The sequence below is a fragment of the Notothenia rossii genome, assembly GCF_949606895.1.
Source record: "Notothenia rossii genome assembly, chromosome: 8".
Classification (NCBI taxonomy): Eukaryota; Metazoa; Chordata; class Actinopteri; order Perciformes; family Nototheniidae; genus Notothenia; species Notothenia rossii.
The window spans coordinates 13581922-13608868 of NC_136906.1; the positions used below are offsets into that span (position 1 = coordinate 13581922).

Consider the following 26947-nt stretch of genomic DNA (forward strand, 5'->3'; position numbering starts at 1 on the left):
CTTAAATACACAGACTAACAAGACACAGGTGAGGGGGGAGCAATTAGACACAGGTGAGGGGGGAGGAGCAAACACAGGGCACCAGTTGAACACAATTGGGTAATCAGCAGGAGGGAACACAGAGATGACCGGAAATAACAAGATGGGGGTGAACACTTATACAATTAATGCCATTTAATAAATAACTCTAGTAACGGCGTCTCGTCGTTACAGGCGGCATGTGCCGAAGAAACAGTTCTATGAACAAAAAATTGTGTTCTTCCGTATGTCCTTCAACAGTCTCACCTAGCAGGCTGAGCATCATTTCCATGTGGTCGGAAGGCTTGCTGTCTCCCAGGCTATGAATAGCGAGCAGGCGTCGGGCCCGTTCCGACCGTGACAGCTCGAAAGTCTTTAGCAGGAAAGCCTTGAACGCTGCATATTTATCGTGGGCAGGGGGAGATGTAATAAAGCCCAACGTCCGGGTCACAGTGGAGTTGCGTCATCAGTCACTCCGCGGAGGGCGAACTGAGCCTCCGCCTGGGCAAACCATGCAGCGGCAGATGTCTCCCAAAACTCCGGCAGTTTTAAAAAAACGGCGTTATTTGCCATTCTCGGTTCAGTCCCAGATCCTTCAACGAGACTTATGTCAGGGTCACCAATATGGTGCCGAGGGACGGGAGTCGGAGGCGGGGTATCAAAGTTACAAGCTAGACTTTTATTTAGCATCTGAACACACATGTAAACAACTTCATGCCCGGGAAGCGAAGACCGGCGGAAACAGGAAGTCCGGTTCACTCAAATGTCCGTGCGGAACAATACCCCAACCCATAGGTCCGTGGATGAATAATGTCAATCACCACAGTAGGCCCGTTATACTGAGTGATATATATTATACACACTGCTCTGCTTTCTGCACGGACCTCACAGCTGTAAACATCGCGTCGCGATGAAAGCAGTTAATAAAATAATATCCAGGGGATGCATGCAGAGCTGTCATTGGCTGCGATAAGTCCGGCCGTGCGTCACGACTCTTTGAAACATCTCTGTTCCCGGAAATGCATCCACGAAGGAGCCGTGGAGGACCGTGGAGGACCCATCAGTGTATCCTCGGTTATAGCTCCTCCAGAGAGCCTCCTCGACGCTCGATCCTCGGTCCTCGAAGTGCATTTAGAGAAATGAGATGTCCTTCAACATGGCGCGCTGAAATTCATTTCCAGGTCACTACCGGAGGACCGAGGAGTCGAGGAGGGGGAATTGATGAAATGAGAAAGTGCCATAGTTACCTTAACGTATAAGTTGTTGAATCCTGCTTAGTGTTATTTACATTGTAGTGTTTTGTGTGAGGACCTGCAGCTACAAATGTTTTAACATCCTTTCTGGGGGGTTTTTCTAGGGATGCACCGAATATTCGGCCGCCGAAAATTATCGGCCGAAATTTTAAAAAAAGGCCCTTTTCAGCTTTCGGCCGAAAAAATATCACCGAATGTCAGAGAACAGGGTTACGTTGGTAAGCTAACGTGTTGTTGTGATGACGTAATCAAAACGCGGCGACAAGCACGGCGCGCGACCATGCTCGCGGCTGGCTCACAGCCAACATGTCTGTCGCTTGGAGATATTTAAAAATATCAGAGAAAGAGGCGCGGATTGCGATTTGTAAAACGTGTTCAGCTGACATTTCTCGAGGGGGTGTAACTGCAAAGACTTTCATCACTTCGGGATTACTCCACCACTTGAAATCAAAACACCCGGACAAATATGCGGAGTAAGATCAAACAATGTTGTTTACATTGCTCATGAGGATAGACCACCTTATTTGCAGATTCTTGAAATTGTAATTTAATTTGTAATTGATTGTGGATTTTTTATCCAGTTTTCACTTTATGTATCTTTATACAATGTTTACTACTTTGCTTATGAGGACAGAAAGCCTTATTTACAGATTCTTGAAATTGAATTGTAATTTCATTTGTAAATAGTTACATTCATGTGGATTTATCCAGTTTGCACATTTGTATGCATGCACTTATAGGTGCATTTGTTGTTGTTGAAGGCCTGGCTGTTAGTCTTTATTTACACAATTTTGTTGTAGGCCTACTGGCCTAGATGTTTATGTAGTTTTAAAGCACCTTGGCTTTGTTCTGAATGCACTTTGTTGTAGTTATCCTACAGAGAAAAGAAAATACACTTGACTTGGAATTAATGTACTGTATGCATTCAAAAGTGCTGAATAAATGTTTTATGGACCCATAATAGTGATTATTATTTAAGTTAAGTTTTGCCATAATCAGGTAGCTGAACAACATTGGTAAAAAATGTATACATTATATATATATATATTTCTATTAATCATTTTCGGGCTTTCGGCATTCGGTTTTCGGCCAACTGTTTCCTATTTTCGATATCGGTTTCGGCCAAGAACTTCCCATTCGGTGCACCCCTAGTGTTTTCTTTTCTTTTGAATTTTTTTTTGTATCTGATGCAGGATGGGTGTGTCACACATTGAATGGAAATTAACACTTCCTGTTGAAAATAAACGACAAAACCCTCCAGATTGCCCCAGTTCAAAAGTTTTAGCAGTTTTGGATTAGCAATGGATCCAAAGTAATTCTATATAGATGCTGAGGTGACTATTTTCGGGCAAATTGATATATTTTTTTCTCGGAGAGCAGAGTGGCAGTACCTGCTGCAGTACTATGAAGCTCAATGCCTATCTGAACTCTGCTGTTGCATAGTAATGTATTTATTCCTTTAATGTATTTATTCCTAAAAAGTATTTTAATTTGTTTTGTAAAGCACTTTGAATTGTCGTGTACAGAAAAGTGCTATATGAATAAACTTGCCTTGCCTTGCATATATTCTCTCTATTGCGTAGTACAGCCCCACCCAATGACTTATCAAAACATGCCACCTCCATGTTGCTGTTGTGTTTTACCGCTCAGTGCTTCACTAAGAGCAGGTCTATGAACAGCAGATTAGAAATCAATACCGAGGCTGGTAATATAAGGAGTTATTAGAGGATTAGAGTTAGGTGTCCAGTAAAAGGAGAACATTGACACACTTCCATATTTTTTCAATCAAAACATCTTAATACTTTCTGTAACAAAAAAAACAAGTGGTGGATATCACAGTCCTCATTTTCTATAATATGTTAGATTGTCTCTTCTTGTTTAAGGCCTTCCTCTTTTAAATTACTTAAATGTAGTTTTAATGATATGTTATATTCACACTTGTATAGGGTTAGTGTTAGGGATTATAAGAGATTATATATTATTTATTTTATAGATATTTTTTTAAAGGAGTTACAGACTTTAAAATGCATTACAAAGCGTTTCACATTTGTTTAGTGAAAAGACTTTGGTTTCATCAGTTACTCTTTTTTACGACCCAAGACTCAAATCTGACTCATGTACTCTGACCCTTTATGGAGCTTTGATCTTCATCCTCATTGACAAACAACTCAAATTTCACTCAAATTGCGATCTCTGGTGGACAGATGTGAAATCACCTAATAGAAAGTAATGTGTGGAATAGAAAGAAAGTTCATAAAAAAAGACAAATAGCAAATTTCAATATTTTTTTGATTTATTGTGTTTCTACCTGAACCAAAGTAGAATGTTGAATATAAATCTCGTTCAACATTGAAAAAAAATATATTTTAATCAGTGAAAGGTACAGCATCTGTAATCACATGTCTAAACGTCTTTTTACCTGCTAATGTTCAGATTATTGATTAGTTGGAGACGATCAGATAAATTACCTCATGAATCAACAAAGGAAAACAAACAACATCATCATGCAAAAATAAAGCCTTTTATTTACTCATTAGAGATACCATCATTTATAGTATATACAGTATATGGTGCATTACAGGCTGAAAATTAAACCTAAAAGCCACATTGCCCACTTTATATAATTATCATTCTCGTTCAAAGACTGACATTTTACATTGGTTGTTATAAAAACAAGACCAGCCTCAGCAGAACGTAGTTTTAAAGGTTGTTGACAAAGTCTTCTCCAGATTCAATCATCCGTGTCAGTGCGCTCAATATCAGTGTATCAGCGTCATCACTTGTGTCGATCTCTGAGTGGTAGTTCTTCACAGGAAAGATGCATTCTGGTTGGAAACCCAGCACGCCACTCACCTCCTCAATCTACATTTAAGAATTTGACATTTAAGAAATGAAAGTGGTGATCCAAGGAGATTTTGCTGTTACAATATTACACTGTAAAACAAAATTATATTCCAACCTTAATTGCAGCTCTCTACAAACTAAATTACAGATATAAATGTACCTTTTTCTTCAGGTGTTTGCTCTTATACACGTTCTGTATATCCTTGCCGACCTCTGGACAGGCTTCATCAATTCTGGTGAGAATAGCAACTTCAGGAATCCCTGCCAATACAGAGCAGAATCAAGATTCAGTTCAAATCATGTTGGACAGGTTATTTAAATATTATATATTTTATATACCATAATACATATTATTTCAAAGTGTAATACATCATTTATAATTGTAAGCATTATTGTAAAAGCCTAACCCTTACCCATGTCCCTGGCTGCAAGTCTGACTTCCCTCAACTTTCTCACAGAATCATCCTGCAATCCTGCCAGGGATGACGCAAACCAGAACATGAACTCTGTCATTTAGAGAGGGGTCTCTGTTGTAGTATTGATCATTCTCAGACAAGGAAGACCAAGGATTGAACTGAAAAACAATGTTAAATTGAATCAAACGATTACATTAGAATTCAGAAATGCAATAGTTTCCATTGGAACCTTGTTAGTTTTCCATATTTCATGTGCAAAAAATGTCTCATGGAGCGGGATTGTGTTCCTCAAATATATAAAACAGAGATAAGGTTAAAGAATTCAGTTGTTCATTGTAGCCATTCTTCACGTGTCCCTTCATGGCCAGTTTGATGTCTTCCACACAAACTCCTTCATCCTTCTCGAGGCCCATGACGTCATTGAAGACAAAAGGGTAATGTGTCCCTGGTCCTCCTTTTTGGATTTTGTAGGCTTTATACTGTAGGACAAGAAAGTCCCGTTACCATAATGACATGGTAGTTAGGTTGCCTTAAAGGTCAAAACATTACATAATTTCATAAAATGCAACAACAACAAAAAACATTTTAACAAAGTACATTTACAAAACACAAAAATGTGAAACAACAGAAAAAATATATATTTAAAAATATATTTTTGTTGGGCCAGACATCATTTTATTTGAAAATTAAAGTGTTGATAGGGGGGATAGAGAGGATGACATGTGTTAACGGACCACAAGCCAGATTCAAACTGGCATCTTACTCAGCAGGGACTGAGCCTCAGAGCATGGGGCACCAGCTCTAACCACTGAGCCAGATAAACAAATACTTCATGCTTTTGTAATTGTTGTTGTGTCTTGTGAAAGGTTTTTATGTTTTGACTTTCAGGGCCACCATAGAAGTTTGTCTCCTGCTTAAAAGTCAAGTAAAATAATATAATAGATAAAAGAGTTGTTACATTTCAAGTGTTACAATGTAAGACATTCATCATGATAACACTGAAAAGGGATTCTTACACTTGTGGTGAAGCTTTTGCCAGAGATCGCATCTACGCCAGCTCGGTTAGCTATTTTGCCTCGTAAAACACTTTCCACAGAGTTGATAAAGGTGAACTTGCCAGCACCAATAGGTCCATAAAGCATAAATCTGAGCTGAACCTTGTCTTTAAAAGGCTGGTATTCCTTCACAATCTGCAACTCTCTCACTTTGTTTCTATTGAATGGAAAAACATTAGACTTTAGTTTCGATCAAATTATTATCAATTTTGCACAATGGTGCCACTGAGACCCAAAGAAACCACCAGGGAATTCGTTAAACAAAGAACTCAAAGTGCAGAGGATAAATATAAAAAAATATAAAAATAAGTTGACTAATATTATAAGAACAAGCAAGAAAGACTATTATAAGGAATTAACAGATTAAAAAAAAGCAATACTAAAGGAATATGGGATATACTTAACAGTAATGTAAGAAATAGCTCTAAACAAAAAGGCTATACTGAGTATTTTACTGATAAGAATAATGAAAAGTATAATATAAATAATGTAGCTAACAACTTCAATCAATTCTTTGTGAATGTTGGACCCGATTTGGCGGGAAAATAGATCATTTTCAAAAATGTAATAATAAAAAGTCTACTGATTATAATGACATTGATATAACATTAGTAAAAATGGTCATTGGGGGTATTTCTAAACCATCATTCCAAATGTCATTCCAAACCGGTACTTGTCCAAACAAAATGAAAATAGCTAAAGTCCTACCTGTATACAAACTGGGAACAAGCACCACTTCACAAACTACAGACCTATCTCTTTACTTCCCCAATTTTCAAAAATACTAGAACAAGTATTCAACAGAAAAGCACAAATTAATCACAGACAGTCAATACGGATTCAGATCAAACAGATCAACATCACTGGCAATTATGGAATCAATTGAGGATATCACAGATGCCCTTGAACACAACAAATATGCAGTAGGGATTTTTATAGATATAAAAAAAGCTTTAGACACAATCAACCATGACATTCTACTACATAAATTAGAAAGGTATGGTATCAGGGGTATAGTTTTAGACTGGATTTAAAGCTATTTAAGCAATAGACAGCAGTATGTGAAGTTGGGAAATGACTGTTCTTCATGTTTAGACATTGCTTGTGGTGTCCCCCAGGGGTCAGTGTTGGGTCCTAAACTGTTTATACTGTACATCAGTGACATCTGTAAAATATCCAATATACTGAGGCTAGTTTTATTTGCTGACGATTCAAATATATTCTGTTCTGGGGAGAATTTATCACAGCTAGTGGAGAACATAGAAATGAAATGCACAAATCAAAAACATGGTTTGACAAAAATAAACTATCATTAAACTTGATTAAAACAAAATTAATGTTGTTCGGTAAACATAGAACAAAAACACAAATGCAAATACAAATAAATGGGGTTAAAATTGAAAGAATCCATGAAATAAAATGTCTTGGGGTAATAATAGATGACACAATAAGTTGGAAATTACACATAAAACATGTACAATCAAAGCTGTCAAGAAGCATTTCCATACTAAATCAGAAATCACTTCGCATTATCTACTGTTCACTAGTCTTACCATATCTGAATTACTGTGCTGAAATCTGGGGCAATAACTACAAAAGTTCAATACATTCAGTATCTATTCTACAAAAAAAAGCAATACGAATCATTCACAATGCCAAATATCTTGATCAAACTAACGCATTATTCCTTCAGTCAAAATTGTTAAAATGTACAGATCTGGTAGAATTCCAAATGGCACAAATCATGTTTAAGGCAAAAAATAACCTTTTACCAGGAAACATCCAAAAAGTATTCACTCAACGAGTGGGGGGAAATAGTTCAAGGAGACCATCTCAATTCGAAATTCATAGGTTCCGTACAACCAGAAGAACTTTTTGTATCTCATCCTGTGGAGTGAGACTATGGAACAGCGTGAATGTCCAGACATTAACCAGTTCAAGAGGAAATACAGAGAAATTATTTTCTCGAGGTGCAAGGCAAGGCAAGTTTATTTATATAGCACTTTTCTGTACGCGACAATTCAAAGTGCTTTACAAAACAAATTAAAATACTTTTTAGGAATAAATACAGTAAAAATACATTATATAATGGCATTTTACAACAGGCATTACAAAGCAAAGATAATAAAATAATAAAAAATAAACACCACAGGTATACAATACATGTTTAAAAGGCATACTGTAGTTCGAATATGATCATCTCAATTAAAAGCAGCGGCAAAGAGATATATTTTTAGTCTCGATTTAAAAATAGTAAGCGTTTCTGCGGACGTGCATGATTTGGGTAGTTTTTTCCAGAGTGTCGGGGCATAACAGCTAAATGCTGCCTCTCCATGTTTTGTTGTTACTCTCGGAACCGACAGCAGACCCGTCCCAGAAGACCTGAGGCACCTTGATGGCTCGTAATTATGTAGGAGTTCAACAATATACTTTGGTCCTAAACCATGTAATGATTTAAAAACTAGCAATAGTACTTTAAAATCAATTATTTGGCCGACTGGAAGCCAATGTAGAGATTTCAGAACCGGACTGATGTGATCCACTCTTTTAGTGTTAGTGACGACTCGAGCAGCAGCGTTCTGAATCAGCTGCAGTTTTCTGATGGATTCTTTTTTGTCAGCCCTGTGAATACACTATTGCAGTAGTCGAGTCTACTGAAAAGCATGGACAAGCTTTCCTAAGTCCTGTTGTGACATTAGTTTTTTAATCCTCGATATATTCTTCAGGTGATAATAAGCAGACCTAATGACTGTTGTAGTGTGGCTGTTGAAATGCAGGTCTGAGTCCATCACTACCCCTAGATTTCTGGCTTTATTAGTGGTCTTTCTGCCGGCAGGGATGGGGAGGGTGTTTGACTGTGTGTATATATGTATATGTATATGTATATATGTGTGTGTGTGTGTGTGTGTGTGTGTGTGTGTGTGTGTGTGTGTGTGTGTGTGTGTGTGTGTGTGTGTGTGTGTGTGTGTGTGTGTGTGTGTGTGTGTGTGTGTGTGTGTGTGTGTGTGTGTGTGTGTGTGTATATATGTATGTATATGTGTATAATATATATGTGTATATGTTAATCAACAAATAAAGCAGATTAATAATAATAATAATAATAATAACAATAATAATTATAATGATAATTATTGATAATTATTTATAGATTGTAAATACATAATTTAGGGACAAGGGGGTGAGATTTAATAAATTATACTTCTTCTCACTCCTTTTCGAACACTAGATGTGGGACTGTTTATGTTGCTAATGCTGTTGTTGTTGTTGTTGTTGTAAATCTCATTTTGTTTTGATTTCTCTTACATGACTATGCACTGCAACATTTCTTTGTCTTTGTAATTATTTATTTTACTTGGTCGAAATAAAATGTCTCAATTAATCAATCAATAAATCAATCAAAAGTGATTCTTACACTTGTGGTGAAGCTCCCGCGAACCATCGCCTCTACGCCAGCAGGATTACATATTTCGCCTCGTAAAACACTTTCCACAGAGTTGATGAAGCTGGACTTGCCAGCACCAGCTGGTCCATAAAGCATAAATCTGAGCTGGACCTCCTCTTTAAAAGGCTGGTATTCCTTCATAATCTGCAACTCTCTCACTTTGTTTCTGTTCAATGGAAAGACATTAGACTATAGTTTAGATCAAATTACTATAAATGTTGTATAATGGTGTCACTGAGACCCAAGAAATTATGTTTCTAAGAAGTGACAACAAATTTAAACAATTGCATAACAAAGGAGTGTGCAAGTTTATAGTTGTGAAAAAGTGTTATTTGTATAAAAGCCACTAAACACCAGAGACACCACACACTGAAAAATGAACTCACCCCCAAGGAACGTTCCTCCATTCGCGAGGCAGAACTGAAAAACAAAGTGAACATTTGCAATAAGACAATAGTCCCATTTTGATTGATTCAATCTATTAGGCAATGTTTAGAAAAATGTTAATCACGTTTTGGAGAAGGTGGGGGGGAAGGTGGGGGGGATTTAGATTGGTTGCTTCCTATGCCTTCACAAGAAATTGTTGTAAAAACATTATTAATACAACATTTAAGATAAAATATTTCACAACATTCATCATGTATAGTAAAGTAGTTATATGTATGTATAATATTGTAAATCCTTTTGCTTTGCAACTTCTCATTCTGACTCAAATGTGCTGCACAGGAAAATGTTTTGTAATGTATTAGTATCTTTAAGTTGGTTCAATTGTTACTGCAGAAAGTATACAACAAATAAGGTTGTTGAAGTTAAAAAGTACAAAGGTAAAATAACTAAAAACTGTAAAAAAACGTTTTACTTTCACTTGATCAAAATCTAAATTGTCCTGCTCAACAAATGCTCACAGTACTTGCTTATGAGTTAGTACTTGATAAGCGTAACACTGCCAAAGAGACAGTTTAATGTCATTTCAAACCCTTTAAATACGTCTATCTAGTTTTATATATATACTTTAGATTTAGTTTGTATACAAATTCAGTGAAAATGTAAAAGTCTGCCCATGTTCACTGCACCTTACGTTTAACAGACTTTGAAGGTAGAAACAATTATTCAACTTATCCCCAAACATGTTAATGCTGTTCTCTTTGAGTGCAGTCATGGCAAAAAGATCCTATACGGCAGGGGTCGGCAACAGAATCCGGACCCAGACGCCGACCTATATGGACCCGGACCTATAATCAATACATTAGCCTGTTCAGGACTCAGGCTCGAAAATGACATTCCCAGAACAAATGAACATATCTTCCCTTCTAAAAGCTTTAAATTAATAATATTTTTTCTCAAAGCAAGGTTACACCTGTGAGTTGGATGTAGAAGTGTCAGAATCAATATAGATGTTTCTATTTTAAAGTAAATTCAGATTGAACACAGTAAAAAAATGTAAATGATTGTGTCCGTCCAAAAAAAAAGAAATTACTTATTGTGGAAACCACCCTTGAATGATGGGATGGTAGACTAAAAGCTTTAGGAATTCAAACTACAACATATAATAAGTACCCTGTATCAAGATTGATGCAAAACAAGTAAAATTTGACCTTCTTAGAGAGATTTAGCACAAAAAAAACACTTCTGGGGTCATTTTGGTGGATTTTCCATATCTCTGGCCGCCCTTGCTCGATTTTGCTGATTGACATCTCTTTCTAACCGTCAGAGCCAATGGAATTTAGAGGAACTCCCATACTCCTTATTTGGTAATGTGTGTGTGTGTGAGAAACCGGAAGCTGCGATAACTCTGGTGGCTACCATTAGCAGCTAACTTTTACTCTCCAATTTTTACATAAAAATGGAATTATGGATTATAAATAAAAAAATTCAAATCCACAGAAACATTATCAACCTATGGATTAACCGATTCAGCCGCGTTTTTTCTCGTTTTAATGCCATTGAACAAGTCTTTTGATCAGATTGACAGCTACGGTGAGACCAGTGTTCGAATTACCCATGGGGGAGCCCTATTTTTCAGTGCACATCCTGCTACTAAATATATCACACGCACGCTCTGTTCACAGGGCGACTGTGGCTGTGAGGTAGTATGGTCGTCTTTCAACCAGAAGGTTGTGGGTTCGATCCCAGCCCATGCAGTCAACATGTCGATGTATCCTTGGGCAAGATACTTAACCCTGAGTTGCTCCCGATGGCATGGCCAACTGTGTGTGAATGTTAGGTCCTAGAGTAAAGTACACTGCTCTGTATGAATGGGTATGAATGGGTATGAATGGGTGTGAATGGGTGTGAATGACATGTAGTATGTAGGGGTCTGAGGGGTCTTAAAGACTGGATAAGTACAGTCCATTTACCATTTACTGGCGCAGCATCGCGGATTCGATCAATTGCTATAAAATCACTCTGCTATAAAATCACTACTACTACTACAGACGGTGTCACTACGCCGGCGGCTGTGGCCGTTGTTGAAGCCTCTTCAGGCTCCGCATCGGCAGGCCTCTCCCTCGGTGTGGAAGTTGAGTAAAGTTAGAACGATATTGGCAGATTCAGATTTCACGGATCAATAACTCATTAACAAAACGTTATTCAGACACAAATTAGGTCTCCTAAGTACCATGGTAAGGTTGACAACAAACTACAATCACATGTTGATCAATCAATAAATATGGTAGCCTATATAATCTTCAATAACGTTACTATTATATTTCTACCAAACTCACCACACACATCAATAGTCTCCTGTTGGTCATACTACAGCAGAAAGTTTGGAAGAATATGGTTTGGAATAATTTTGGTGAATATGTATACTGTATAATAGTAACGTTATTGAAGAGGATGCCATGTTTATTGAAGATTTTACATTAGAAATATTCACCAAAATTATTCAAAAGCACATTCTTCCAAACTCTCTGCTGTAGTATGAGCAACAGGAGACTATTGATGTGTGTAGTGAGTTTGGTAGCACTCCACTGAATAATAGTGAAGATATTGAAGATTATACCATATTTATTAAAGATTTTACACAATAAATATTCCCCAAAATTATTCAAAAGCACATTCTTCCAAACTCTCTGCTGTAGTATGACCAAGCGGCAAACTCTGTGGAAGAGCCGGGACGCCAATAGAGCTCCTGCGGTCACGTGACTTTTGGTTATCAGCCACCATTTTGGCAGTAAACATGACGACCGGCGCCAGCGTTTTCCTACCGTGCGAGTATACATCTCATTTTAATTCAAGTGAAATTCGGCTTTATAGTACAAAATTAGAAAGATTAAATATAAGCGACCCATATAATGCACCCGGTGTGCTTTTCAAGAGCATAACCTCCTGCTCTGAAGACGATGTACCCGACTTGCGCTACGCGGACATCCACAGCTATCTTGTAAGCTTTCCATCAGTGTACTCAGGAGACTCCCTCAGAGCTTACAAAAGCTTGGAGGCTTACAAATGGTGTCAGTCCGGCTTCGTAAACAACATTCAACTGTGGAGTCTTACATCCAAAAACTTCGGCATCATCACTGTAAGGGTAAGTATTAAATTATTCCAGTTTGATAGGCAGTGTCACGTTAGCATTGTTTGTTTATTAGCTTGTCTAGCTACGGCAGTGTCACGTTAGCATGTTTGTTTATTAGCTTGGATAGCTACTGCAGTGCGTCTGAAACTAGTTTGTATTTTTGCTTTTTGAAAACTTTTTGTAGCATTGTACTGTATTCCTTCACCCACCTGATATGAAGTGATCACTGCATAAGCGAAAGCAAACGGCCGGGGGTCCCATCTTTCAGTCTTGTTCAGACGGCTCCTGGCTCTTTTAATCGCTGCGATCCACTTTTCCCTCCTCTCCGCGTCTTTTGGAATGCGATAATAAGATACACCTTTCTTCTTCCCACGCCTATTTGTGCAACCTGGTGCACAGCAGTTATCCAACATCCTCGACAGTCTGCCAGTGCCTGCCAATGAATTTACTGACGCGATTACTGCCAAAATGGCTGCCCCCTTCGTTTCTCGTCACGTGACCAGCATATGTGACATCATCCGCAGGAGCTCTATACTGAAGTGGCACACACTGCAGTTCATATATTGGCCGATAGGGACTGACTGCAGAAAGGAGCAATTTCCATAGAGCCCCATGTTAAAATGCCCAACTTTACAGCAGAAAAAAACATGTTTCTACCCATGGATGCAATAAATATGATTATGAATATAGTTAGATTCTACCTTCATGATTATGGATCTGTAAGTGAATTGTTTTTCTAACACGACCCTTTTATTTATATTAGGTCTTAAAGTTTTTGCATAAATTAGGGCGTGGTCACATTGAGTGACGGCTCTGTGAAGTGACTGCTACTGCTAGCTTCTTGTCTCTGCTACCTGCTCCGTGAAGCTAGCTACAGGCACTCTGCCTGTTCAGCTCATCCAGGGAACACAACTTGCCCCCGGCCGTGTTTGTTTGTTCTTCATGCTTATATATTGGACTATTGTGACTCGCTCTGCGGTTGAAACAGACGGTGCATGAATGGGGTTTTGCGGTAAGTGAAATTTGAGTACTTATTTATGTGTTAATGATTTTAATCAGCTACGTAATTAATGTTACGGCTTGGGTTAGCGTGTAAGCGAGTGGTAGCTACATTGGTGCCAACGATGCTAATAGTAGCCTCCAAGTTAAAATCATAGACTATATTTATAAAGGTTAAAACGAAATAGAAAAGTGTTAAGCGTTAAGTGGGATAATACTGTAGAACAAACGGCTTCTGTTTGAGGTTGATAAAATAAGGTCATCCTTGTAATTTAGAGAGATGATTATTATCAGCCCTGCACATAACTTTTTTGCCCTGGTTCTCAAAAGAGCACCTGGAGATGTTGCTTGGTGCGCATCCTCTGTATCACGATTGTCAACGGGGGGGGGGGGGGGGGGGGGGGGGGGGTGCTAGTGGAGTATGAAGCCCTCTGCATCGCAATGCATTGCATATTACAATTATTAATGTCATATTTCAAGATGATTAATTAGATATTACAATATGGTTGGTTGAGCTGGAGTTCATTTTTGAGCTTACACATTAACATCACAGTCATCTGAAGAACAAACCCAAACCTTGTTGTTTTTATGAATTGCATTACCAAATGGGTATCAAATAAACAGCAAGCATTGGTAACACAACTTCCAAAGTTACAGTAAACTAAAAAGGACCCTGACTCGGACAATACACAATCCAACATGTTCAACAGAAGAGAATCAGTTATATTGTTTGTACACATGGTACTTTACATATATCTGTTTGTTTAAGGTGTCCAGGTGATGCAGACAGGCTGGACCAGAGAGTGAGAGACAGAACTGGACTCCTCACAGCAGTGAACTTCAGCTCAGGTACAAAGACTCTTTTTTTCATACTGTCCAAAGAATCAAGAAAGATATTGGTTTGAATGAATGAAGTATTGACTTTAATACACTCCATGTTCCATTAAACAATACTAAATACTAGATCACCTACACACCAGTGAAGTTGAGGGTTTTTTCTGTGCAAAAAGTTACATTTAGATGTTAACAAGCAATATGATTTTGTCAGCTTTTTAATTTAATGTATTGAAGGCAAAGATATTTAACACATAGTGAGAACTGCTACTATTTATCTCTCAATATTGTCTGTAAAAAACGTGGTGAAAGTTATTATTTCAGTGAGACAACAGAGCAAGCTTCTACAGTTGCACTACATTTTGATAACAGTTAGATATTATTTTGATAATAACATATATTTCAATGTTGATGAACTTCATACTTTTCATTCATAATCTGATTGTCTTTGTAGCTCGCTGTTGAAATAAAAATAAAAACATTACAATTACAAAATAATGATATCTAAAGCCCCTAAACACACAAACACACCGCTTTCATAAATAACAAACTTGTTCTGCAATAATATGTTTTGTTTCCTGTAATTTTTGTTAGGAAAGGACATGCCTGAAAGACACGACATGTTCTCCTTCTCTGAGGGCCAAGAAGAACATCCAAGAGGAAAATGAAAAGCTGATGCTATGAGATTTTAAGACCAGTACACTAAGAAACTACTTTTATTGTAAAAACAGTCAGCTGATCTATTTCCACATCTACACTCCATCAGCTGATTATTTCTATTTGCCTCGCTTTATGAGCTTCACATCACTTGTGCCTTGTACCGCAGAGTTTGCAACGTCACAAATAAATGGGGCCAATCTTCAGTAAGAATAATGGACAAAAGGAGTGCAAATACAATTTATTGAAATGTGAACCAAAACTTAATCAAACATGTTTTAAATAAAAAGCACATATGGACAGAAGGTGTAAACATATTAAATGTATAAGTAAACACATTTAGTCAAATAAAGTGACAGACTAGGCCTGTGCAGTTGGTATCAGCTTTGCCCAGCATGGGCTCCTCCATCAGGCCTGGACCTCCTCACAGAGGAACGACCCTCAGTCCTCTCCAAACCAACAGACAGGACGTCCATCACACGGAGGTTTCTCCCTGAAGTCTCTTCAGCTTTCTGGACACCACGCTGTGTCAATCCGTCCACACTGAATATGAGAGGGGGAAAATGAAAATAACAAATGCTTTAGACAATAAGAAACATAAAGTTGACTGTTGAGTTGCTAATCTTTTTTAGATTGTCAATACTATTACTGTATAACTAATATATCAGGTTAAGAAGCACATTCAAATAAAGATTGGTCTTTAAATACATGTTGTCTTTTCAATTGTTTGTCTAAAGTCAAGGATCTAGAACTGGTACTTAGTTTTAATGATACAGTCTGGTTATTATGCTGTTTGGAGGAGGCCTCACAGGTAAGAGCACTAACTAGCTACCATCACATGTACCTTAGCTTGACTTAAATGTATTAAACGTATAGTTAAGTGTTATCAAAATATAAATAACTAATGTCATGCAAACATATTAATATTTGCTTGATTCCAGTGTTGAATTTAGCACAATTGCATACAAACGTTAAGGGATTTTAAGATTCTGAAGTATTATGCTAAAAACTCATTAACTTAGATTATTATTTATAGTTTGGCTGAATCGTTTAATGTCCGCTTACCTTAGAAACGTAAAATGCCACGGCAGTGTGCAGATGGGGAGCATGTTAGCTTAGCTTGCAGGGGTAGACATTAAGGCCCTCCGGGCCGGTGGAATTGTATTATCACTGGCCCCACCATTGTAACCACTGGCCCGGAGCATTCGTCCAAAAAAAATCGACTTATAATGAAAATAATTAACACATTTGTTGCAATAGTAATTTATGCACTAACTACATTACTACTTGTACTACAACATTTGAATCATCAGTTCTTCCTCATTTTCCTCAATTGTTCATATTTGGTTTATTAAAATAATGATATTGTGGTCATTGTTAAAAAATGTCTGCTATTATTATTATTTGTATAATGCGCTTTCTGCCTTCCTGTCATTAGGAGTTAGAAATGTAATGGCTATGTAATAGATTAGATTAGAACCTTCATTATCCTAAACTGCTGGGACATTTCCCTATAGCCAATACCTTTATATTTTCTACTCTTCACTTAATTGTCAGCATAGGTCGGCATTGATGTACAGAGCCGACAGAAGACCTTGTTTACATTGGCATCATATTGAGAGGTGCAGTGATGCGTCATAAAACCAGGAAGTAAGCCGCTGGTTCCCTCGACAAAAAGCAATGGGATTTCTCCACAGGGTTTTGGAAAATAGCTGGAAATAAGGTCTGCGGAAAACAAACCTGTTTGATAAATGGACGTTTTGTTCAGCCGGATAATCTCCACGTTTTGTTAACCTACTTTTATAATTTTCAAATCATAAATCTAATCGATAGATTATAAAAGGGTTTTAGGACGCGTTACAGTGTGGCTAAAACCTTCTTTCCCTCTTCTTCTCATACTCCCTGTCACTCTCCTTTAACTCCTCCGGTGACTTTCTTTTATTTGAAGATTGTTTTTTGCCCGACACTTGGCCGGTTACCGCTGGTATTAAAAACCTTCAGGCGAATGGTTAGGTGGCGCGATAGTCTGTAGTGAAGAAGGAGCGCGCTCCCGCTCACGGGAGCCTGCTCACGCTGCGCTCCGCTCCGCAGCAAACAGCCGTTTGCTTTTCACCCAACAACGACAACCGCCTCACGAAACGCTATGTTGTAGTGTTAATAAACGAAACAATTTAACTAAATTGCTAGTCAAAATACCAATACCACAGGACCATTTTTTTTTTTAAAGCAATATTTTTAGTGGCCCGAGCGGGCAAGTGGAAAGTACGTTATGCTGGCCCGGGGTGTCTAAATAGTGCTTCCGGGCCAGCGGGCCATTTATAATGTCGAGCCCTGGCTTGGTAGCTTCAGCTAGCTCAGGAACTTTCAGCTCGGTGGCAGCATGTCCCGCCTCGGCTCCGTCTCTTTGCCCTTATTTGGAGCAGGCTGGAGAAGGCGGGAGTTGAACTCTGACGTCACTGTCGAGCCGTTAGTGGCCGACTCCGCCTACTAAGGGCTTCTCGGCAACTCTGCAGAATCCTATGGGTGACGTCACGGATCCTACGTCCATTTATATATACAGTCTATGAGTATGACCAACAGGAGACTATTGATGTGTGTAGTGAGTTTGGTAGAAATATACTGTATAAATGTGAAGTGATTGAATATTATTGTACTCTCTTTTTTCGGTGTTGCACTTTGCAGACGGTCCCTGAGCACTCGTTTCTTCTCCGGCTGCGGATAGAGACCAATGTAATGTGTCCAGTTTGGAGGACAGCACGTATTGGCTTTTTCTTTTTAATCAAAATGTGATTGTAGTTCGTTGTCAACCTTACCACGGTACTTAGGAGACGTACTGATGAGAACGCTGGTGAGAACAGAGCTTTTAACCCTGAGTGGACGGACTCATTCATGTTCATCCTGCCCACTGGGAGAACAGAACCATGTGTGTCTCATTTGCTCAGAGACCGTGGCGCTCATTTAAAGTGCCAAAACGCCACTATGAGACAAAACACAAAGTGTTGACCAAACATTCCCTCTCAAGTCAGAACTGAGGTCACAAAAAATAAGCATTCTCAGAGCCCGATACGAGCAGTCCACCTGGATCAAAATTGAAACTAAATATCGTTCCAGGGCAAGCTAACCGAGGCTAACCAATGAGCACCTGCATGTGTATGAGAATGGCCCTGACAGCATTTCAGCCCAGATTTAAACTCCTGGCAGGACAAGCTCAAGCTCAATTCTCGCACTGAATTAGAAAAAAAGTGATTGAGGGACTGCAATATAAGAGGGAAAGAAAGAGAAACTTTAAAACTTCAATTGTTATGATGTGTAAAGGCTGATATTTTTCTATAATCCTCTAAACCAGGGGTCAGGAACCTTTTTGACTGGGAGAGCCATAAAAGCCAAATATTTCTAAATATATTTCATTGAGAGCCATATAGTATTTTTAAAATATAATAAATTAAATATTTCTTACTTTTAATGCGACTTCTGGTGCTGCATGGTTTTGCTGATGGCCTTGTAGTCTGGTTCATACGTGGTGAGGTTGAGCTTCATGCAGGCGTTGAGGCTTCCATCAGTTAAACGTGAGCGTAGCAGTGTTGAAAGTGTGCCGGTCCTACCCGGTCCTTAGTACCGGTAAGAGATTTCCAGGCGGTCCGGAGGACCGGGAAGAATTGATAGCTCCACCCGTGGAATTTATACTACGAAGGGCAGATATTTTGGTTTGGATTACTGGTCTGGTCGCGTGTGTGTGTGTGTGTGTGTGTGTGTGTGTGTGTGTGTGTGTGTGTGTGTGTGTGTGTGTGTGTGTGTGTGTGTGTGTGTGTGTGTGTGTGTGTGTGTGTGTGTGTGTGTGTGTGTGTGTGTGTGTGTATTTGTGCGTATTGTGTTTGTGTCCCGGGGAAAACACTAACGAGAAACACCGGCTGCTGTTATGCCTGCTGTGACCTCAAGTTACTCCGTTCTTCGCTTGTAATTATGCCGTTACAAGCTTCTAAGTTGTATTTATCATCTGAATTTGCCGAAACAAGTTTCATATTCTGAAAGCCAAGACTTTGTTTATTAAACAAAACACCCGAACCCCGAAAAACAATTTTTTTACGCAAATCCACGTTTATTTTGAAATGAGCCGTTGCGACTTCCGACTGATTTCGATAGAGCGGGTCACATATTAGCTTTTTCCCACTTGATCAGAATAGCGGGAGGAGAAAAGAATGGAGTGACTGAATGACAGCTAGAAAATTAGGCTACGTGGTAATTAAAGCAAAAATGCAAACGACGACTCTTTAGATGTTTAAGAGAAAGGAGAGAGATGAAGAAACTCAGAATGTGCTTAAAATTTGAAAAACAACGCCCACAGATGACACAGGTGATGATGCTTATTTAGCCCAGAGAATGGACATGAACATGGCCATGATGAATATAATAAGTTAGCTAACTAGCAAACTGTATATCTCTATATGGGGTGCCCAACCAGTCGATCCCCAGTCGATCTCGAGATGTCTAAAAGTAGAACAACAATATTCAGTTTTATCGTTAATGTCCTACAACAGGGGTGGCCAAACTTTTTGGTTCAGGGGCCACAATGATGTATCAATGTGACAGCCGGGCCGGGGGGCATTGTTTGGTTCCGTCTTGATTCATGTCGGGCTGAGGGTTGTTTTAATCTCATTCTCCCGCGCGCGGGGTGACGTCCACGCGCAGCTGCGACGACCAGGGAGGAAGGGACTTTTCGCGGCGCGCGCGGCGTGTGGACAGTGGGGGATAACATAAATAAAAATTGGATCGTTGTATTTTAGACTTTAAGGCTTTTTAAGATCAGCGCGGGAACCCTGGCTCATTTATACCAATATTGGACGGGCCACATTAAACACATCAACGGGGCGCATGTGGCCCGCGGGCCGTAGTTTGGCCACCTCCAGGCCCGGTTCTACGGGGGTGCATAAGGGTCCCAGTTGAATGTTAAGCACCCTCACTTGAAAAAGAGAAGGGAGTGAAAAATATTACATATACAATAACAATAATAATAATAATAATAATAGTAGTAGTAGTAATATGAAGAAGAAGAAGAAGAATATAGTTGAAAATAAAATAAACTGTAATTGTGTTCAAATATTGTGGTCAAATAACTATAGTTAATAACCCCCCCCCCGTCAACGATCGCCGCCGTCTTGGTTCAAAAAAGGTTGGGCACCCCTGCTCTATATAGTCAAAGGCTATTTTACTCAGAACACAACATGTACACAGCATACTATTTTAACATTAAATATTTTGCTTTGATATCTTCTATTTTAATCTGCACATTGTGGCATACATTTTATTTTATTAGTATTTTAATTTATGTAACCAATATTCTGAAAATTCAAAGAAAGACAGAGACTTGTACATTTTTGACTGTCTGCTGAATTTAGTTATACATCTTTATTCTAATTTATAACAGTTGAGGCCCAGAGGGAGGAAGAGGAGACTCAGCCAGAAGAAGTGGCAGCAGGTCCCTCAGAAGCCACCATAGGTGATGCTAGCCCTACTGCATACCCTTCTATATGGAAAGAAGAACAATATGAACAGTTCAAACAGAAAAATGAATGGATGTATGCTCACAATGGAAGGCTAGGCTGTACCCCATGCCATGATGTGAAGGATCTGGGTGTCATGGCCTCCCGTGGTGTTAATATTGCTATTCAGTGGGCTGATGGAAAGATAATCCCAGCTGGTCCATCAAGGGATGTCCAGCTTTCATCACTGCGCAAAAAAATCCGTGAACACAAGAACTCTGCAGCACATAATGAAGCAGTCAAGATTATTCAGACAGCAAATAAAGATATTCTTCTGAACATGAACGCGAGTAGTCAGGAGTCTGTGTTTGAGTCTACTGCCAAGGTATTCATGACAACCTATTATGTGGCCAAGAACAACAAGCCTTTCACAGACTTTGAGATTCTGATTGACCTGCAGCATGCAAATTCTGCTGATTTGGGGCGTGTTTTGCATAGCAAAACTGTCTGTTGACATAATTGAGCATGTGTCATCACAGATGAAAAAGGAACTTCTAAAAAAGATAATAGAGACCAAAAGCAAAATCACAGTATTGGCTGATGAGTCAACCAGTGTTGGGCACAAATCAACACTAATTGTGTTCCTGAAGGCTAGTGTTGATGGAGACATGGAGCCCATTGCCTTTCCGTTGTACCTGGTTGAGCTGGATAGTATGTCTGCTCCTCATATCAAGGAACAGATTATGGGTTGCTTGCTTAAAAATGGCTTTACTGTTGAGTTGCTGAGAGAAATCCTCATTGGATTTTGCAGTGATGGGGCCAGTGTCATGCTGGGAGTGAAGTCAGGTGTTGGGAAGTTGCTCCAGGATGACTTCCCAGGCATCATACTATGGCACTGCCTTAATCACAGACTGGAGCTTGCTGTTGACCAGGCACTGGATGTGACAGGGGGAACAAAGGACTTCCAGGCATTCATGGACAGCCTATATTCATTATATAGCCAGTCACCAAAAAACATGCGGCAGCTGACTGAATTTGCTCACAACCTGGACATCGCCCTCAGGAGGATTGGAAAAGTGTTCAGTGTTCGCTGGGTAGCTTCTTCATGGAGGGCAGTCTCTGCAGTTTGGTAGTCTTATCCAGTCTTGGCACAACATTTCCGTGAGGCATCAGAGGATGATACAAGGGACAGCAGAGAGAGGGCCAAATTCAAAGGTCTGCTTTCTAAGTTGTGCTGCATCAACTTCCTGAAAAGTCTTGCACTGATGGCAGATGTTCTGACTGAACTTAAGAACTTGTCAGAAATTCTTCAGAACAGGAAGACCACACTCCCAAAGGCCCATGACATCATGACGACGTATGTCAAACGCATAGAAAGTTTCAATCGCTACCCAGGACAACATGCAGTTGATGCCAGTCAGGCAGAGGAAGTGATGGAATTCAAGGGAGAGGATTTAAGAGTTGGCAGGTCTCCCATCATTGACTCTGCTCAGTTCATCCAAGCAGTGGCAGACAATATGAAAGAAAGACTCTTCACAACCACAGCAAACAGAGCACAGGCCAGTGTTGCAGCCAACCGAAAAGAGGCTTATAACAGCCTTATCAATCAAATGGCAGTCCTCAACCCTGACAACTGGGACCATGACAATCCTCGATTTGGAGATAATGAGGTGAGGGCTTTGTGTGATGTCCTACATGTGAACCAACAATAGGCCCATCTTGGATTCACAGAATACAAGGCCAGTGGAGGAAGAAACATTCCCAACAAAATGAAGAAGTTGCTCATGGCAGTGGCACTGTCTCCAAGCAATGCTGACTGTGAACGGGGGTTCAGCACAATGAATAACATCATAACTGAGTATAGGAGCAAACTTACAACAACAAATGCAGCAAATCTCCTCTTCATCAGCTCTGTGGGACCACCATGCAGACAGTGGGATCCACTGCCTTATGTGAAGACCTGGCTGGGCAAAGGAAGAAGAGCAGCCCACTCAACAAGCTGCATGGCTCGCCGGTACACAGAAGAGGAGAGCTACTTCAGCCCTCTGTGGAAAATGTGGAAAAGTGTGTAGTTTACCTCCCTCAACATGCCTTGCTAATGGTCTGTTAAGTTTTGACACAAGTTGTATGCACAATTGAAAATAAATAATTGACTATACATATTGTCAAGTGTTTCTAATTTCTACCCCATAAAGACATTACAAATTTGAAGTTTGTGTTCAGGGATGCATGAAGCTGGGGGCGGGAGGAGAACAATATGAACCAATGAAGGTCGGGGTAGCATTATAGTACCTGCAAGAAATTCAAACCACTTTCACCCCTGGAGCGTAGGTTGGTCTTAATGTTCCTCATATGCGAGAATAACTGCTCACATGCATATGTAGAGCCAAACATGGTCAATACGGCAATACTCACACGCTGCATTGTGTGGTATGTCACAGGAAGCTCGTTCCAAGTTTTAAGAATCAGCTGGTCTTCAGGTTGAAGATTTTTCATTTTTGTCCACTTGTGTTCCCTCGCCAGCTCTGCTCGCTGTCGCGCAAGACTTTCCAACTCTCCATTAAGTGACTTGAACTTACTCATCCACATGTCTGATGCCTTCAGGTCAGCAACTTCCAGCTCAAAGTCTCCCGGGGATGCATGTCAGGTCGATTTTGTCCACTGCACACTCATGTGGATGAGTGATGAACTTGAAAAGACCAGTGCGCGCACGAAATTCTCCAAAACGTGCTTTGAATGACTGCAGGAGATTGGACGTAAAGCCAGCTAGCTGCTGGAGATCCAGATGTTGAGTGGAGTCACTTGCTAAGCATGCATCTCTAAATTGTTGCAGTCTTTCAAAGTGCAGAAGACGACCTGTTTCAATGTCCCTGAGAAAGACTTCCAGCTTGCTTTCAAATGCAAACACTGCTTGTTGAAGGGATGAGATTGTATTTCCAATACCTTGCATTTTCACATTGAGCTGGTTCAGATGGCCAGTTATGTCAACGAGATAGTGAAACTGCAGGAGCCAGTCAGTGTTGTCTAGCTCGGGATGCTTGACGCCTTTCATTTCAAGAAAAGTCCGGATTTCACTCAGGCAAGCTGCAAAACGGCTGAGCACCTTCCCCCTTGACAACCAACGCACGTTGCTGTGTAAAAGCAGACCGGGATAATGATTCCCAACTTCTTCTAACAGAGCTTTAAACTGGCGATCATTTAAAGCTCGGGCAACAATAAAGTTGACCACTCGAATGACCAGCGACATCACCTCACCAAGCTCCTGGCCACACGTCTGAGCGCAAAGCGCCTCCTGGTGCAGGATGCAATGAAAACTTAGGATGGCTCTCTTTTCATGTTCACGGAGAAGCGCTACAAATCCTTTGTTCTTCCCCAACATACAGGGTGCACCATCAGTACAGACAGAAATAAGTTTATCCATCGGTAGTTTTTTTTCTTTAGCAAACTCCATAAAAGACGTGAATAAATCCTCTCCTCTTGTTTCATTGACCAAACAGCCAAGCTTTCCTCACGCAGTGGGTCACCTGCAGCATACCTGGCAATTATAGCCTACTGCACTGAGATAGATGGCTAACGTCTGTTGACTCATCTAACGCGAGAGAAAAGTATGTCCCGGCATTTATGTCCTTAATTTGTGTTTCCTCGACTTGATTTGCCATCATGATGCTACGATCGTGCACAGTTCTTGCTGACAGGAGCATGTCTTTTATTCGTTTGATTATCTTGTCTTTATTTGGGAAGTCATCAAACAGTTCATTGGCCACATCAAGCATGAATGTTTTGGCATACTCGTCATCTGTGAATGGCTTTCCATCCCTTACTATTGCCAAAGCTCCCGCAAAGCTAGCGGAATTCGCGTCACCTTGCTTGGTCCACACACGTAGTTACTGCTGACTCGTCTGCACTCTCCGCTCTAGCTCCTCGCATGCCCTTTTCCTGCTGTCCCCCGCTGGATATTTCGATGCAAATGAAGCATGGTGCGTATCGAAGTGCCGCTATATATTTGACCGTTTCATCGATGCAATTTTATCATTGCATATTAGACATACCGCAGATCCTGCTCTCTCCACAAACGCAAATTCCTCTGTCCATGCAGCAACCTGGAATGCACGGTAATCATCGTCTTTTTTTCTTTTCGCCATCTTTTCCGTTACAACCCACGGGTGACCCGTGACCCGTGACATTTATCTTCAAAACTAATTTCTATTTACTTTAAAATTACACAGTATTATTAAGAAATATCACAAGTATTTTAAAATCAGTTCCAAACTGATTTTTGTTTTTTTTTTTTTTTTTTTTAAACTCAAAATTGTCTGGGAGCCATATGCCATCACCGGAAGAGCCATACATGGCTCGCGAGCCATAGGTTCCCGACCGCTGCTCTAAACTGTTAAGTCATGATGTGAAACGGTTAACAAAGAAAAAGGGAAACTCAAGCTGCTGCTACACTTTATTTTATTTATCTAAAATTAAGCACTTTTAAGATGCACATATTTTCAAAAGCTATTTTATTTATTTTCTCCTATTTTATTTTTGAAATGCAACCAGAGAGGAACATTTCACATATCCACAGTATTTTACTGTATATCTGTATAGTTCAAAGTTAATTGACAATAAATATTGTTGTTTTTGAATTGTACTTTCTTTATTTGATTGGCAGTCAGTTGTTGATTACATGCAGACCTTGATAAAGCTACAGGCTACTTCAATACATATCACACTAATTCATAAAGCAAGTTAGAAATTTTGATGTTCCGGACCTTTACATGGGGAGATTTTCTCTAACTGGACCTCGTTGAATTTTAGTTGAATACCCCTGCTATACGGTAATACCTTCTGTGCCCTGTTCTATCCCTTATGATCAGGCTATATTCAAAACAACAATTATATTGGTATTGGTTAAAATAAATTACTTCAGCTGAAGTGTCCTTGTAAAGAAGTGGTGATGTGTACTCCAAGTAATGACTAATAATGAAAAGTATGTATTTCAAGTTTCTTTTTCATTACTTTCACGATAGACCTTGACCACAGTTTCTTGGGCGTAATTTATTATAATAATAATAACAATAACTTTACCAATAAATTGGTAAGACACTAAAATTAAGATAGCATAAAGAAAATGTAGTTGTTTGTTAAAAATATATAAAAAGTCATTACCTTCACTTATGTGCCTCTCGTCCGAATACCCTTCAACTTCAAGAAAGATTCTGTTTATATATGTTAACCACTTGCTTTCAATTTATTTTCAGGTTATAGGCAACCTTGTGGATTCAAATAAATTGACTTTTATCAATATACAACATAATGCTCACTGACCTCATTAAGTGAAGTTCATTGCTGCTTAGATTAGATTATACTTTGTGCTTCGCCCTGCCATCTAAATGGCTGCTGCTGGGCATTATGGTGGCTCAGGATTCAGGTTTGTGAGCACAGCAGAGGGTCCAAGATGTGAATTTGGGTTTTTATTTATGTATCTTTCTAACCTGCTTTCCAACAGGACACTTCAGAGACCTTAATATGTAAATGTGAAATGTTCCTACCAGCTGCAGAATATTGTTATTCAGAAGGAAAAAAGTCTAATTTAACAGACATTCAAAAAAGTGAATACCTTGTCAGTTAAGTTTTATTTGCAAGACACAGGTGTACAGTGTAGTTATGACGATAGGTCACAGGCTCCTCCAACAGTGCAACACAATAAAACAGATAAACAGAAAAATACAGTGCAAGTAAATAGTAAATACAAAAATAAAAATAGTTTGAAATAGTGAAATAGTGAAATAGTGCAATAAGAGTCAATATGCAAGTTATTGGAAAATTATATATTAGATAAATACTTTCTAAGTAGCAGCCAGATGAATGTTATGGATGGTGTTTCAACAGTTCAGGTGTTTTTTTCAGCCTGTCCTACAAAAAACGAACATATAGGTCGATTGTTCAGCAGTTTATTACGATCCAGAGTCATGTTTTAAAGTGTAGCACCTCTGGTGGTTGTGTAAGAAACAACATGCTGTTGATTGCAAACGCTCCGGAGGGTCATTTATTCACAAATAACCCTCTCTGGAAAATCCTAAATTGTGCAATAGTTTGGCCATTAAAATGCTTTTTGATTAGATTTCTAGCGAGAAGTGTATATTGTACTTTTATAATCTACGTCCAGTGGATGTGTAGGATCTATAGTTTGATAGATATTACGAAGATGATGTGAGGTCTCGCCACAAGAATGTGTATATGCGGCAGCTTCCATGTAAAGTTAGCGTCAACCCTCACGGGGTGAAAACAGTATTTCCGGTCTCAAAGTTTTCATAATAAAACCGGAAGTATTCCCCTCACCGTCAAATGATTACACAGTGATATCTGCATTACTCATCCACGAAAAAACATCAGTTTATCCTTGTTAATTACACAATATTGATTGGTTTAGATTGTGTACAATGC

At 39.3% G+C, this 26947-nt stretch overlaps 1 protein-coding gene and 1 long non-coding RNA gene across 8 annotated transcripts; one reads left to right on the forward strand and one right to left on the reverse strand.

Moving 5' to 3' along the window:
- Positions 1 to 3772: 3772 nt before the first annotated feature.
- Positions 3773 to 25857, reverse strand: LOC307015387 (interferon-induced protein 44-like). 7 transcript variants are annotated; one of them, XR_013801497.1, is made up of 6 exons: positions 9540 to 11418; positions 9415 to 9448; positions 8999 to 9194; positions 4529 to 5010; positions 4276 to 4376; positions 3773 to 4133 (listed from the first exon to the last, which is right to left on the reverse strand). XR_013801497.1 is itself a non-coding variant. In XM_079643949.1 (6 exons), the coding sequence occupies exons 4-6, from the start codon at positions 4626 to 4628 to the stop codon at positions 3972 to 3974; spliced, it is 363 nt and encodes a 120-aa protein (XP_079500075.1). In that variant the 5' UTR covers positions 4629 to 4689; positions 8999 to 9194; positions 9415 to 9448; positions 25670 to 25857; the 3' UTR covers positions 3773 to 3971. The 7 variants fall into 7 exon arrangements, 6 of the variants coding, with proteins under 6 accessions (XP_079500075.1, XP_079500072.1, XP_079500076.1 ...); XM_079643949.1 differs by lacking the exon at positions 9540 to 11418 and adding an exon at positions 25670 to 25857 and having other exon boundaries at positions 4529 to 4689; XM_079643946.1 differs by lacking the exon at positions 9540 to 11418 and adding an exon at positions 25670 to 25857.
- LOC307015390 lies at positions 13956 to 15260 on the forward strand. The gene is made up of 2 exons (XR_013801499.1): positions 13956 to 14393; positions 14973 to 15260. It is a non-coding gene; the product is annotated as an uncharacterized lncRNA (long non-coding RNA).
- Positions 25858 to 26947: the final 1090 nt, after the last annotated feature.

Bases quoted from the DNA above. Each gene is read 5' to 3' on its own strand.
- LOC307015387 (XM_079643950.1), bottom strand. From the start codon at position 4,628: ATGACAGAGTTCATGTTCTGGTTTGCGTCATCCCTGGCAGGATTGCAG. The intron at 4,377-4,528 runs GTAAGGGTTAGG...CTGTATTGGCAG, and splicing joins ACTTGCAGCCAGGGACATGG to GGATTCCTGAAGTTGCTATT. The intron at 4,134-4,275 runs GTACATTTATAT...TCTTAAATGTAG, and splicing joins GCAAACACCTGAAGAAAAAG to ATTGAGGAGGTGAGTGGCGT.